Source organism: Lissotriton helveticus, chromosome 11 (genome assembly GCF_964261635.1).
Source record: "Lissotriton helveticus chromosome 11, aLisHel1.1, whole genome shotgun sequence".
In the NCBI taxonomy this organism is placed as follows: domain Eukaryota; kingdom Metazoa; phylum Chordata; class Amphibia; order Caudata; family Salamandridae; genus Lissotriton; species Lissotriton helveticus.
The window spans coordinates 127,762,827-127,775,073 of record NC_136072.1 but is presented as its reverse complement, the minus strand read 5'-3'; the positions used below and the strand labels follow the sequence as shown (position 1 = coordinate 127,775,073).

The following is a 12,247-nucleotide window of genomic DNA, read 5'->3' as shown; positions in this document are numbered from 1 at the left end:
GGGATCTCGACAGATGGGAAGCAATTAAAAAAGCTCTAGATGATAGAGATATGAGAGGCTTTTGGAATCTAGTAAAAACTGGAAAGTCCAAAGTCAACTCAGCTATCAAACCTAACTTGGGGGAAGAAGCTTGGAGATCCGATTTTAAAGTTTTATATTCAAGGTCCCAAGGTGAAGAAACCAATGGTTGGGCCTTAGGATTTAACCAGATTCACAGTGGCAGAGGTATCTTTGGCATTGGCCAAACTGCTGCCGAACAAGGCACCAGGGCTGTACAGGATCCCTGGAGACCTGTTTAGACATGACCATGTTCTATGGGAACCCTACTTATGGACCCTATCCTTCAAGGCATGGCGCTTCCTCCGAATTGGGCTGGTGCAGAAATCATCCCTATTTATAAAATAGGTTCCCCGCATAAACCGGCAAACTATCAGCCAATAAGTCTCATTAATTTTTCCCAAAAGATATTTGCACGTGTACTCTTGGGTCGATTGCAATCATGGATGGATTAGACAAATGTATTAACCCCCTACAAGCTGGCTTTAGGTGTAAAACCTCAACCATCTACCAGTTATTCAGATTGCAACTGATCCATTGGAAAACTGTAATCTTGGAGGGTGGCAGTTTTTACCGAACCTTCGTGGATCTCAAATCCGCCTTTGACATGGTGCGGCGCGATCAGGTATGGGGCTTACTCCAAGATATGGAAGTACCAGCATACCTTTGCCATCAGCTGAAGCGCCTTCACGAAGGCACCTACGCAAGGATAAGGCATTGCAAGAGTGGGGAACTGACAGCTCAGTTTCCCATTGAGAAAGGGGTGAGGCAGGGTTGCGTGTTAGCACCGACTCTGTTCTCCCTCTTCCTAAATGGATTAATCGACACTCTCCTTGCAGTCAAGGATCTAGATTCCCCAAGGTTAGCAAACCGTAAAATGCCAGCTTTAATGTTTGCTGACAACACCCTCATCCTATCCAAGTCACCCATGGGTATGCAGCGGGTACTGGATGAATTTAGTTTATTTTGTAAGAAAAGGGATTTGGAGATAAATATCCAGAAAACTAAATATATGGTCTTCAATGCCAATGCTACCAACTGTCCACACCCCCGAATGGAAGGCAGGCCTCTAGTGAGGGTGTCCACTTTCGATTACTTGGGCCTTACCCTAACTGACAAGATGGATTGGGGGACTCAAGTAAAGAAAGCTAATCTAAGATTAACACAGTCCATAGGGGGAATCTTAAAAGTTTATAAAAATTGTACCCAAAAAATGGTAGGCCCACCAGCAGAAATCTTTAAGACCCAAGCAATGGGAGCCACACTATATGCTGCTGAATTCTGGGGCTACTGCCTGTCTAACACCCTAACAGTGACAGAGAACACCTTCATTAGGCAGCTGTTGCGGCTCCCAAAAAGTACCCCTCTAATCTCATTAAGGATGGACGTGGGAATTGACCCTATCGCTGACCTAATTGCCGCCCGCCCACTCTTATATTGGCGTCGCCTATGGAGCACACCGGAGTTAGCACCCTACAGGGAGGAACTGAAGGATGTCATGTCTACTCTGTGCGCAGGGAAATTACTTTGGTTGCCTTATATTAGGAATATATGCCATGCATTGGGGAGAGAAAATATGTGGCTATCACCAGAAGAGACTTGCCCTTCAATTTCTAAAAAGTCTCTAACCATCGCTTTTAAAGAATATAAATTGGCCCATAGAGTCATCGTGCTTGACCTCCAGGTTTTTGGACATTAAACACCAATATAAGTTAGAGCCGGCCCTGGATAGTATCCAACCTTTCATGGCAAAGAAACTATTCTTACAATTTAGGCACGGGACGCTCCCGTTGCGTGCATTCACAAATAAATGGAAGGGAGCTACTAAAAAAGACTGTCGCGGGTGTACCCTAACTGAAGAAACAGAACTTCATGTGATACTCTTTTGTCCTGCCTATAGAAGGTCCAGGTCTAAATGGGTCCTCCAGCTCTGTAAAAACTTGGGGATTACAAATTACATCGAGGTCTTTAGGTTACCCAAATATGAGACGCATCTATTATTTGTAGCCGCCACCTCTAGATTTTTATTTGCGATGTGGTGTATTCAGAGAGGTATCATAAAGGAAAAAGAGTTGGGTAACAATGTAACTCTGCCCTCTCATTAGATATGCTATGGTCTCACAACTGCATATATCTCCTATTGGGGAAATTCCTATGAAAAGTTAGCTTAGTTAATTGATCTTAATGTTTTTACTTTTAAATTATTTTTTCACTGTACAGATCTCAATTGTTCTTATTGTTTTAAATCTTGTCTTTAGAAAACCTGGTACCATGGTTTTTGTTTATCATGTGATGATTAGTTTTGGCTTCAGGAAACACTTTATAAAGATTGTTCCAGGCCTTAATGATACTTAGTACTACTGTTTTAGCCTATAATTGCTGTCTATTATAACTTCTTGCACTATTTTGTAATGTCATAACCAATTGTGCATTTATGGCTGCAAAGCCGGAATAAAGTTTTTGAATGACTATTGACTGGCTATCGTTAATAAACATAGATATGAAAATGCTAGCTAAAATACAGGTGATGCGACTGCAGCCCCTGATCCCCTGATTGATTTTACCGGACCAATCCGTTTTCATACAGTCCTGCGCAACCTAATCTATTACGAATGTCATCCTCTGATCTCTTTTACACAAGAGGACACGGCGCTCAAGTTACATAGGTGGGTCTAAAGACTATGGGGGACGTTTACCCGGCCTGCTCCTTTGTGGCTTTCAGCGACCTTACCAGTACTCACGAGCATACCCCTTTCACGATTGTCTACTATAGGCTTTGAGGTGATATAGGCCACTCATACCCTCAGTGCCCCTCGGCTCATCCCACTCTACTGCCCTGTAGGTCCTGCTTACTAGCCCCACATGTAGAAACGTAATCACTGTTATACACTGCAAAACAGGGGTATAGGACGCTGAACACTGACAGGGTGCTGGAAGATCAAAGTTCTATGCTGGGGGTCCCATAGAAGAATTAGATTGGCACTTCTGTTGAGCACAATTACACACACTTACCTTTAACTGCAAGGTGTGTGTAATACACTGTACATTTTTGCACCAAATGTATTATTTACCCCTGTGAAACTTCACAAATTTGGATTGCGGGCAGATGCTAGTTGTATACAATGTGGGACAGTAGACGCAGACTTCTTGCACCTGGCAGTGCACAACCATAATGGACTATTAGACTCAAGTTAACAATATTCTTTCTGATAAGGTACTAGAACAAATAGTATGTGAACCTGTCACATGCTCACCTGCTTGGTTAAAGGCCTACAACCCGCTAACCTGCAGTTTGTGTCTGTGGCCCTGCTACTGGCAAAACGAAGGGTGTCCCTCCACTGGGGCAGCAGAGTTAAACCCACCAAGAAGAACTAGTTAACAAATATGACATACTGTAGCTCACAGCTGGAACTGTATGCAGAAGAGCTACCTGGAGCATCAAGACCCAAAGACATTTGAGAACTCCAAACAGCATACTTACTGGCCCACCCAAACAAAGATTAGTGTATGCCGGGGGTGCCTATGGTTACCAATTCATTGAATGCAAACTAACAACTGGATGTGCACTGATATAATGATATGATTTTTTCTAACATATTTCTGAATATGACAAGTGAGGGAGACGAGGTTGAATGTATGTTGCTGTTGTATTCATATGTTGATGCATGTTGTATTGACTATTAAAAAAAATAATAGAAAATGGACTGCAGCAAGAAGAAACCCAGGTCCTGATTTACAGTTTTGCAGATGATTTACTCTGCTCCAAACATGAGGGATATCCCGTCCGCCATGGGATATAATGTACATGTAATACAGCAAACAGAATAACTGTCACGTTTGTGGCGGAGTAACCCCTCTGGCGAACACTAGATCAGGCCCTTACCCCTTAAGCAGACTCCTTTTTTCTCTTGATTGGTAAGAAATAAATGTTCTTCCGAAGTGGTGTCCCTTTCTCTATCACTGCTTGCTCCTCACAAAGCAGATGCAAAGTATAGCAGCAAACACCGTCACTCATACTGCCTCATGCCTGACACGTCCAATGTTTGTCCAGGGGGCTGATCCAAAATATCAGAGTGAAACAAAGCCAGTGGCTTTATTTTAAAAAGTCTGGTGACTATTTCCACAGTCTGTGAGTGGTTGAGATGTGAAATTTTACAGGCGGCGTGAAACTTTACAGGTAGAATGAAACTTTGCAGCAAAACTTTACAGCTGTGAAACTTTACAGGTGGTGTGAAACTGTACAGGTAGAATGAAACTGCAGCAAAACTTTACAGCGATGGAACTTTACAGGCGGCGTGAAACTTTACAGCGAAACTTTATGTTATGTTATGTTAAAGTGTATTTCTTGAGCGCACATTCACCAGACGGTTTCTTGGCGCTGATATCAGGAGCAGTCGTCGTACTCGGCAGAAGAGTGAGTGTCAATCAATCGTAGGCGAGGGAAAAAACCAGGTTTAAGTGCTTTCCTAAAATGGATGTAGGAATCCGCCACACGGAGATGGGGGGGGGAGAGTGTACCAGAATTGAGGGGCTAGTGTAGTATATCTAAGACCACCGTTTTTTTTACATCTGAAAGAGTGGGAAACCAACAAATTCTTGTTGGAAGAACGTAAATTACGGGGAGGAAGATAACCCATGGCATTTAAAGCAATAAAAGCATGGCCATGACCTGACAAAGCTTTATAGATAGTACAACCCAGCTTGAACAGGCAGCGTTGGAGAATAGGTAGCCAATGCATACATTTCAGCAGAGGTCTCACGTGAGAGTGCTTTGGCTGTCCAAGAATGAGTCTGACTGCCTGATTCTGAACCCGTTGCAGACGGTGTACTTGATACGCTGGAATATCGACATAGAGGGAATTGGAGTAATCAATACGCGAGATGACTAGGGCGAGAACCACTTGAGTCAGAGCTTCGGTGGAAAGGAATCTGCTGATTTTCCGGATTCTAGGCAGATGAAAGAAGCATTCAGACACAACTGAACTGACCTGGGCCTTCATAGAAAGATCACTACTGATCGTAATTCCTAGACTTTTTACTGACGGGGCCGGGACAGGAGGGCTCCCTAAAGAGAGGGGCCAAAAGCTGGAATTCCACGGGTTAGCCATACCACCAGTAAGTATCAGCTCAGTTTTATCTGGATTTAATTTTAGTTGATTTGCGTTCATCCAACCACTTATAAAGTTCATTGTCGATTGAAAGTTGGTGATGGATGAGGGCGAGGGGTCGATGTCAAAGATCAGCTGAAGGTCATCCGCGTAGTTGAACACCACGAGCTGTCTCTTAAGCAAGGCTAAAATCAGAGGGAGGATGTACAAATTAAAAAGTAAGAGTGATAGAGAGGAACCCTGTGGGACCCCGCAGGACAGATTAGTTTGTGCTGCCCTAAAACTGGTGAGGCAAACAGATTGAGAGCGGTCACTGAGAAAGGAGGTGATCCACTTCAGTGCTTGCCCGCGAAGCCCCGCGCAATTGACACGGTCAACCAAAATCTGGTGGTCGACCGTGTCAAAAGCAGCTAATAGGTCAAGGAGTACCGGGGCCTGGGTGGAACCCTCATCTGCTCCCTTTCGTAACGCGTCCAAGACTGCCAGAACAACAGTTTCAGTAGAGTGTTCGGGTCTGAACCCTGCTTGGTGAGGGTCCAGATAACGAGTGCGTTCAATAAACAGGCTAAGGCTGTTGGCAACCTGGGCTTCCACAACCTTGCTCAGGTAAGGCAGCAAAGATATAGGGCGATAATTGTCCGGGACCTGCGGGTCTAGATAGATTTTTTAAGAATAGTGATAACCTCAGCCATCTTGAATAAATCTGGGACAATCCCTTGAGCAAGGTAATTGTTAATAAGCAGTAGGGGGGGGGGTCTGGGCAGCGTAAGAAAACTTCCTGTAAAACGTGAGGGGGGCAGCAGTCCAGAGGAGAACCGGAACCAATTTTCTTAATGAGGCCAATTTCTTTGGTGACGATAGGGAAATGGTCTAGAGAGTCAGGGTTCAGGTCACAGCATCGATATGGAAGGGATCTGAAAGTTTGGGTATGCTGGCCTTAATGGTAACAATTTTTTCCATAAAAAAATGATTAAAAGAATCGCACAGAGGTTGAGAAGGAGTGGGTTTCGCGATAACTCTATCTAGCTTGGAGAGTTCATCCACTATCGGGAAGATTTCCTTAGCTTTGTTAGTCGAGTTTAATATTTTAGATGAAAAATACTCAGCCTTGGTTTGAAGAAGCAGAGCTTTATAGTCTTGAAATAAAGCTAAACAAATTACTTTAAGATTAGGGCAATAGTTGCGATGCCATCTGCGTTCAGCTTGCCTAAGGCTAATTTCTTTGCCTTCAACTCGATGGAAAACCAACGTTGGGCACCATGAGGCCTCTTTATTTTAATTTTCCTTAGAGGTGCTAAATTGTCCCTAACCCCCTCCAGCCAGGTGGTAATATTGGCTGCTTGAATGTGGGGAGACTCCTCTCCAGCACTAGGGACCACAGCAGTTAACATAGAGCCAAATTCGTCCATGTCCACTTTCCTCCAATTTCTGGCTAAGAAGTTGCCTAACCGAGGCGAGGGGTCAGGATGAGCGGAGGGAATAAGAAACGTGACCAGATGGTGATCTGACCATGGGCACGGAACCACTTCTAGTTGAAGGATATCCAGGTTAGCAGTCCAAACCTGGTCAAGGGTGTGCCTTTTGATGTGAGTGGCTACTTTTATATGTTGAGTGCAATTCATTTCCGTGAGAAGTTCGGTGAATTCACGAGAATGATAGCATTCATGTAAGTCAGTCGGCCAGTAGTTGATATCTCCGATCAACAAAATACAAGAATTATTTACCGCCATCCTATCAGCCACTAACCGAGGAAATGTGGTCATTTTAAATGGAGGTCTGTAAAATAATACACAAACAAAGGAGAGAGCAGGAAACTCAAGTTTTAGGGACAGACTATCCACTAAAGAAATATCTAAGGGAGTCAGGGAGGTGAGTTTAAATTTCTGATTAGTTATGGCGGCCAACCCTCCTCCCGCTTTCCCTGCTGGTCGGTCAGCCCGAACAATATGATAGAGGTCGGGGAGTGCCGCGAGAATATCAGGGCCGGATTCATCTGTCAGCCATGTTTCAAATAAAAGAAGAATGTCTGGCTTAACAGAGTCCAGCAGATGGAAAATCTCGTACTAATGTATTACCATAGAGCGTGTGAAACTCTAAAGACGTGACAGCTTATTCGTCAATGAGATTAAGTACTCTATAAAGGGTTTGTATGCTGATGAAGTAAGAAACTTGACTTGTGAGATAGTGCCTGTATATTTGGAGGACCGTTTGTGGCTGCTGCCACTCGGCTTCGAAATTCGAATTTCACCAATAGCTGAACTCTTCCTTTCCATAATCTCTTTAATGTCTTCCTGAACTCAAACTTTTTTCTATCGCTTTTCCTTCTCTGTCTCATTCGCTTCTTATTGTCTGTTCCTAATACTTTATTCTGTTAAATGATTTGTTTGCATTTGGGTATTGTACCTCTGACCATTGTTGTCTATCACTTTTCTAACTCTTATGAGGTTGTCTCAAAGACATATTACCTTATGTGTTTATTGAAATGACTTGTATTTTCTAATTAAATGCATTTGTATTGTTTGTATTTGGCAGTGGCATGTCTCTTCAAGGTTGGATTGTGCACCTTAATTGAATAAATATACAACTCTGAATGCTACTTCAAATGAAATAGCAAAGGCAATACATTGTAAAGGCATTCAATTCTAATAATGTGCTTTTCTTTTGAACAGACTATTGGATATTGCAAAGGCTACATTTTAGATGTTGTTTTTCTGAATGAATCCATGTCTATTTCCTGTGACCTCTACTATCCAACGGTATGTCATTTTTTATTGAGTTGTCAAATAGAAATCTCATATCAAAGTTTAATTGTACTTGGCGTAAAATGAGTTTAGAATGGCCAGCAAACAAACGCAGACCCATGTTACCTGATAAAGAAAGGCTGGCATTAGGTCACTCTTGGCAGAAATGAGTCGAGCCATGGTGTTGAGAACATTGTGGAAGAGGTCATGAGAATAACAAACATGATAACGTGACCAAAGTCTATTCGCAATAAGTGTGTGAGCCAGTGTTTTGAGTTCAATCCTGTATATTTGTGGCATGATTCACAAAGGTAAATTAGTCTTTTAAATATCTTACACGTTTGTGTGAGTTTACTACTTTTTGGCTATTCACAAACTACGATTTACAAACTGCACCTTTAAGTAAGTTAAAGTTTAAAATTTTCGATATTCACAAATTGTACTTTTGTAGTAAGATACACTTTTGTAGTAATTTACACCTTTGTAGTAAGTTCTGCACTACACATTGCCATCCACTTGTACTGCAACGCCTTCCCATGAAAAATAATTGATGTGCACACTAAAAATAAAACCCCACAGGAAATAATGTTAAATTAAATTAAACTATTTTAAATAGCTAAAAATATAAATAAATATAAAGTAATTTGGAATATGTATTTTAAAAAATTACGTTTATTATTTTCATGTTGTCAAGAAGCATAGTACCCCTCCGACAAAGGTAACTCCAAGAAGGATCTCTGATATTGAGGTGTAGCAGATCAAAAATAATATTTGGAAATCATGTTTTCTTAAGCTTTTCTTGCTTTAGGTGTTTCAGTCCTAATGTTTATACTAGTGTGTCCTTGCATGCTTAGCAACTTTCTATACTTTCACTACACACCAAAACAGGGTATCAGAACACACTAAGAATAAATAAATGTGGACAACTGTGACAAACTGGTTTATTAATTGAGGTGGATTGAGGTCCACCACAAGTAATAAAGGCCTTATCCGATTAGGCCAAGCTAAATGTTTCAGTAATTTAAGCCTAAGCTTCACTACAGGTAGCTATCACACAGAGCAGACTGGCTGAGCTTAGAGAAATATGCAAAGCATTTAGGAGTACCAAAATAGTTCAAAAGTCAAAATCAAAACACAATAAAAATCCCACTTCACTTTATAAAAATAGAGAACAACTCAATGAACAAAATCACACCAAAAGAACAAATATACAATAGGAGAAACCAGAGATATGAATTTTCTACATTTGTAAGTTAAAATAGTGCCAAAAAGCATTAAGAGCCAAAGTAAGTCCTCTGGTAGAGATACACTAAGACATAGAAGGGATTTCAGTTCAACCGCGAGGGAGTGTTATTCAGATACACCAACCAGTTTCAACCCGGTCTAGCGTTTTACCTTGGGACATAGATACCAAATTAGGTCTGGACGGGTGGTTTACGCCATTACAATGGTGACAGATGTCCCAAGCCTGAAATATAAATCACATTACATCATGTGGGATTTATATTTCGGCAGACGGGTTATCCATCATTGTGAAGGAGTAAACCGTCCACCGAGATCGAAATCAGGGCCTTAATCTCTAAAATGGAAGTCAATATCTTTCATCATGGCAAGGCAGCAGGGTGTATCCGAGGATGTCTTCACAAAGTGGTAAAGGCATTGGACGAGATCCTGGTGCAACTGTTGGTTTTGGTGGGAAAGGCCCAGAGTGTGAAAATTCTAAATTCATGCTCAGTGAAGTGCTTGTGCTCTCCTGATACTTATGTGATTCGCTGAAGAGGAGAGGCTCCGAATGAAGGAAACCTGGCTGGACTGTCCTTGTCCTCCACAGGTCTTGGGGCTCAAAAACCTTCTAAGTCTGAGCGTTTCAGAGATGAGAAGAGAAGTCCACTTAGACACAGTCCATGGTGCCCAGACTTAAGGAATAGCATGTGGATGTCAAGACTCACTCCTGCAGGGGCAACTATCAGGATAAGATCCATGTCAAGTACAGTTGTTACTGGTCAGCTGGTGACAGGAAAAATGCCTTTTACAGCTTGTTGGTTCCATGTAGCCACATAGGAGGCCCTCTAGCTGACCCTTGGGATTTCACTTCTTTATCCTGGGTGCAAGTGGGAACAGGTCCAGCCCTTGAGGTCTCCTGACAGGTCTCAAACAGCAGGTGCAGTCCTTTGTCTGTTCTTCTGCAGGCCAAGAGTGTCTTAAGAGGTTGTCTTGAGTTGCCACATTTATGTCTGGCATTAGCTTGTTGGTGGGGTGAATCCTGACCCATCCCTAAGCAATAGGATGTAAGTTTCTAGGGTAACTCTGCTCACATTTGCAGCAGTTCCTGTGTGCCCTTCTGTAAACAATCCCGCAGTGGCCCTTACTCACTATATCCAAGATGAGAAACCGTTCTCCTCTTAAGCATTGCCTGTCTGCCAACCTAGAGGTATGGCCAGAAGAATGGGCAGCTCCTCTTCTGTGGTCACTACTAACCAGTTCTGAGGGCAGTTCTCCCCCAACTGGGATTGCTGTCTGCCTGACTAGGAAGACAAAAGGACGAGACTGTACATGTATAATTTAACATCTTCTTGTGACAGGGATGGTCCTTTTAAGTAAATTAGCTTCTTGGGTACAGCACAAATGATCTTCCTGCCAGGGGAACAAAAACACCTCCCAACACCTAGGTTGTTGTCTCTGCTCTGAGAGCAGTTTTCACCCCTAATCAGAGCTATTCACCAGCTGTCTTACAGTTGGAGGGCTTTTGCAAACCTGATTCCAGGAACTTCAGAATGGGAAAAGGACATTTTCCGTAACCGCATGCGTGCGGGCGGAATTCCGCTCGTACGTGGAGTTTTGCGAAAGCGCACTTTACGTGACGAGCTGGGCTCGTCATCAGCGTAGCGGGAGGCTACCTCATGACGAGCCCAGCTCGTCATCAGCGTGGAAGGGGTTAATATGTATAAAACAAATCCCACTTCACCATTAAGTTGAGCTTTTAAAAAATATCAAAAATAGTCATTTAGTAATATTTCTAGGAGGTTCGTTTCCTGAGATACCAGAATTAATACTGTATTTTACATTCCAGTGTTTCTCTATGGACCAGTCAGCTTTCCTACAGTGAAAATAGCTTTTTGGGTGTTAGTCATTGTAAAGACATGTTGACATTGAATTTCTACATGTTAAAGTTTGAAGTTTACAGATACAGATATCCAGGCTCTGTTCATGGGCATGGGGAGATTGAGTGGTTTGCCCAGAATCACAGGATGTTGTGCTGACGCCAAAACTCGAACACAGATCCCTAGCTCCCTAGTCGGCAGCTCTGGCCACTGCACCACATCCTCTCATTTCCTACTTTTACATACTATTCACCCTGGCTTGTGGACTACAAGACCTACAATGGGTGGCATATTAATTCTGGATATTTAATTAGGGCAAATCCCAACAGGTCTTATTAAACAGGATCAGTCTGGTTTTATTTTTTACAGGAAGTGCAATTGTAACACCATAGAATCTTGCTCATATTGGCAGATATTCACAAAACATTAAAATACTCTCCTAGAAGAGAAAACATTGCTCAACCTAGAGGACTGACAGATCCTTGGAGGGAAACTGCAAAGGTATAGGACTGGCCTAAAATTTGCGAACTTGGCCATTGTGTGGTATAATCAGAACTCACAAACACATCAAACAACTTGCAATAAATTAATGTCCAATCGGTAATTCTTTTTATTTATTCAAAAGTAATTTAAGGCATACAAAACTGAAAACTATAAACAAAATTACAATTGTGTATGTATTTGCTGGTAGAAACACAAATGGGTACATACTCTAAGTGGCCTCTCAAACTACAGAGGGCACATAGAAAGAAAAGACAACAGTCACCTAATAATCAACTCTAAGCAAACTAGACCTCCTATGTCAGAGTAATTTTTAAATGGTTGGTACACACAGCACAGCAGACCCTAACCTCTAAAAACAAAACACCACCATATATGCCTAAGCAAAGTCACCAAATTCATGATTTAGTAACCAATCTGAACTGCTGGCACGCCTGAGGTGTCACCACAGAGATAGGAGCGGACCATAAGTCCTTTAGTAATGGTGGAAAGTTTCCAATTTTTTTTAAAATGTAATAAAAGATGCCCTTGTGTAAACTTTCCGTTTTAACCCCATCATTCATACAGGCCAGAACATACAGACAATATCAAACAATTCAGAAAGGTAAGCAATTTAATCTAGTATTTACTTCTAACTTTAAAATGATTTCTTTTATCAACCACGAAGAACCCAACAACACAGACTGATGCTCTAATGAATATCTGGACCAAAAAGTCTGTCCTATAACAGTGTTTACAT

At 42.1% G+C, this 12,247-nt stretch overlaps 1 protein-coding gene across 2 annotated transcripts in view; it reads left to right on the top strand.

The window, feature by feature from the left end:
• LOC144792047 (T-kininogen 1-like) overlaps positions 1-12,247 on the top strand; it is a 207,062-nt gene that overhangs the window by 105,999 nt on the left and 88,816 nt on the right. For both annotated transcript variants that reach the window (XM_078666910.1, XM_078666909.1), the window contains exon 6: positions 7,835-7,921. In XM_078666910.1, the coding sequence (XP_078523036.1) occupies positions 7,835-7,921 (87 nt within the window). The remainder of the gene's footprint in view (positions 1-7,834; positions 7,922-12,247) is intronic.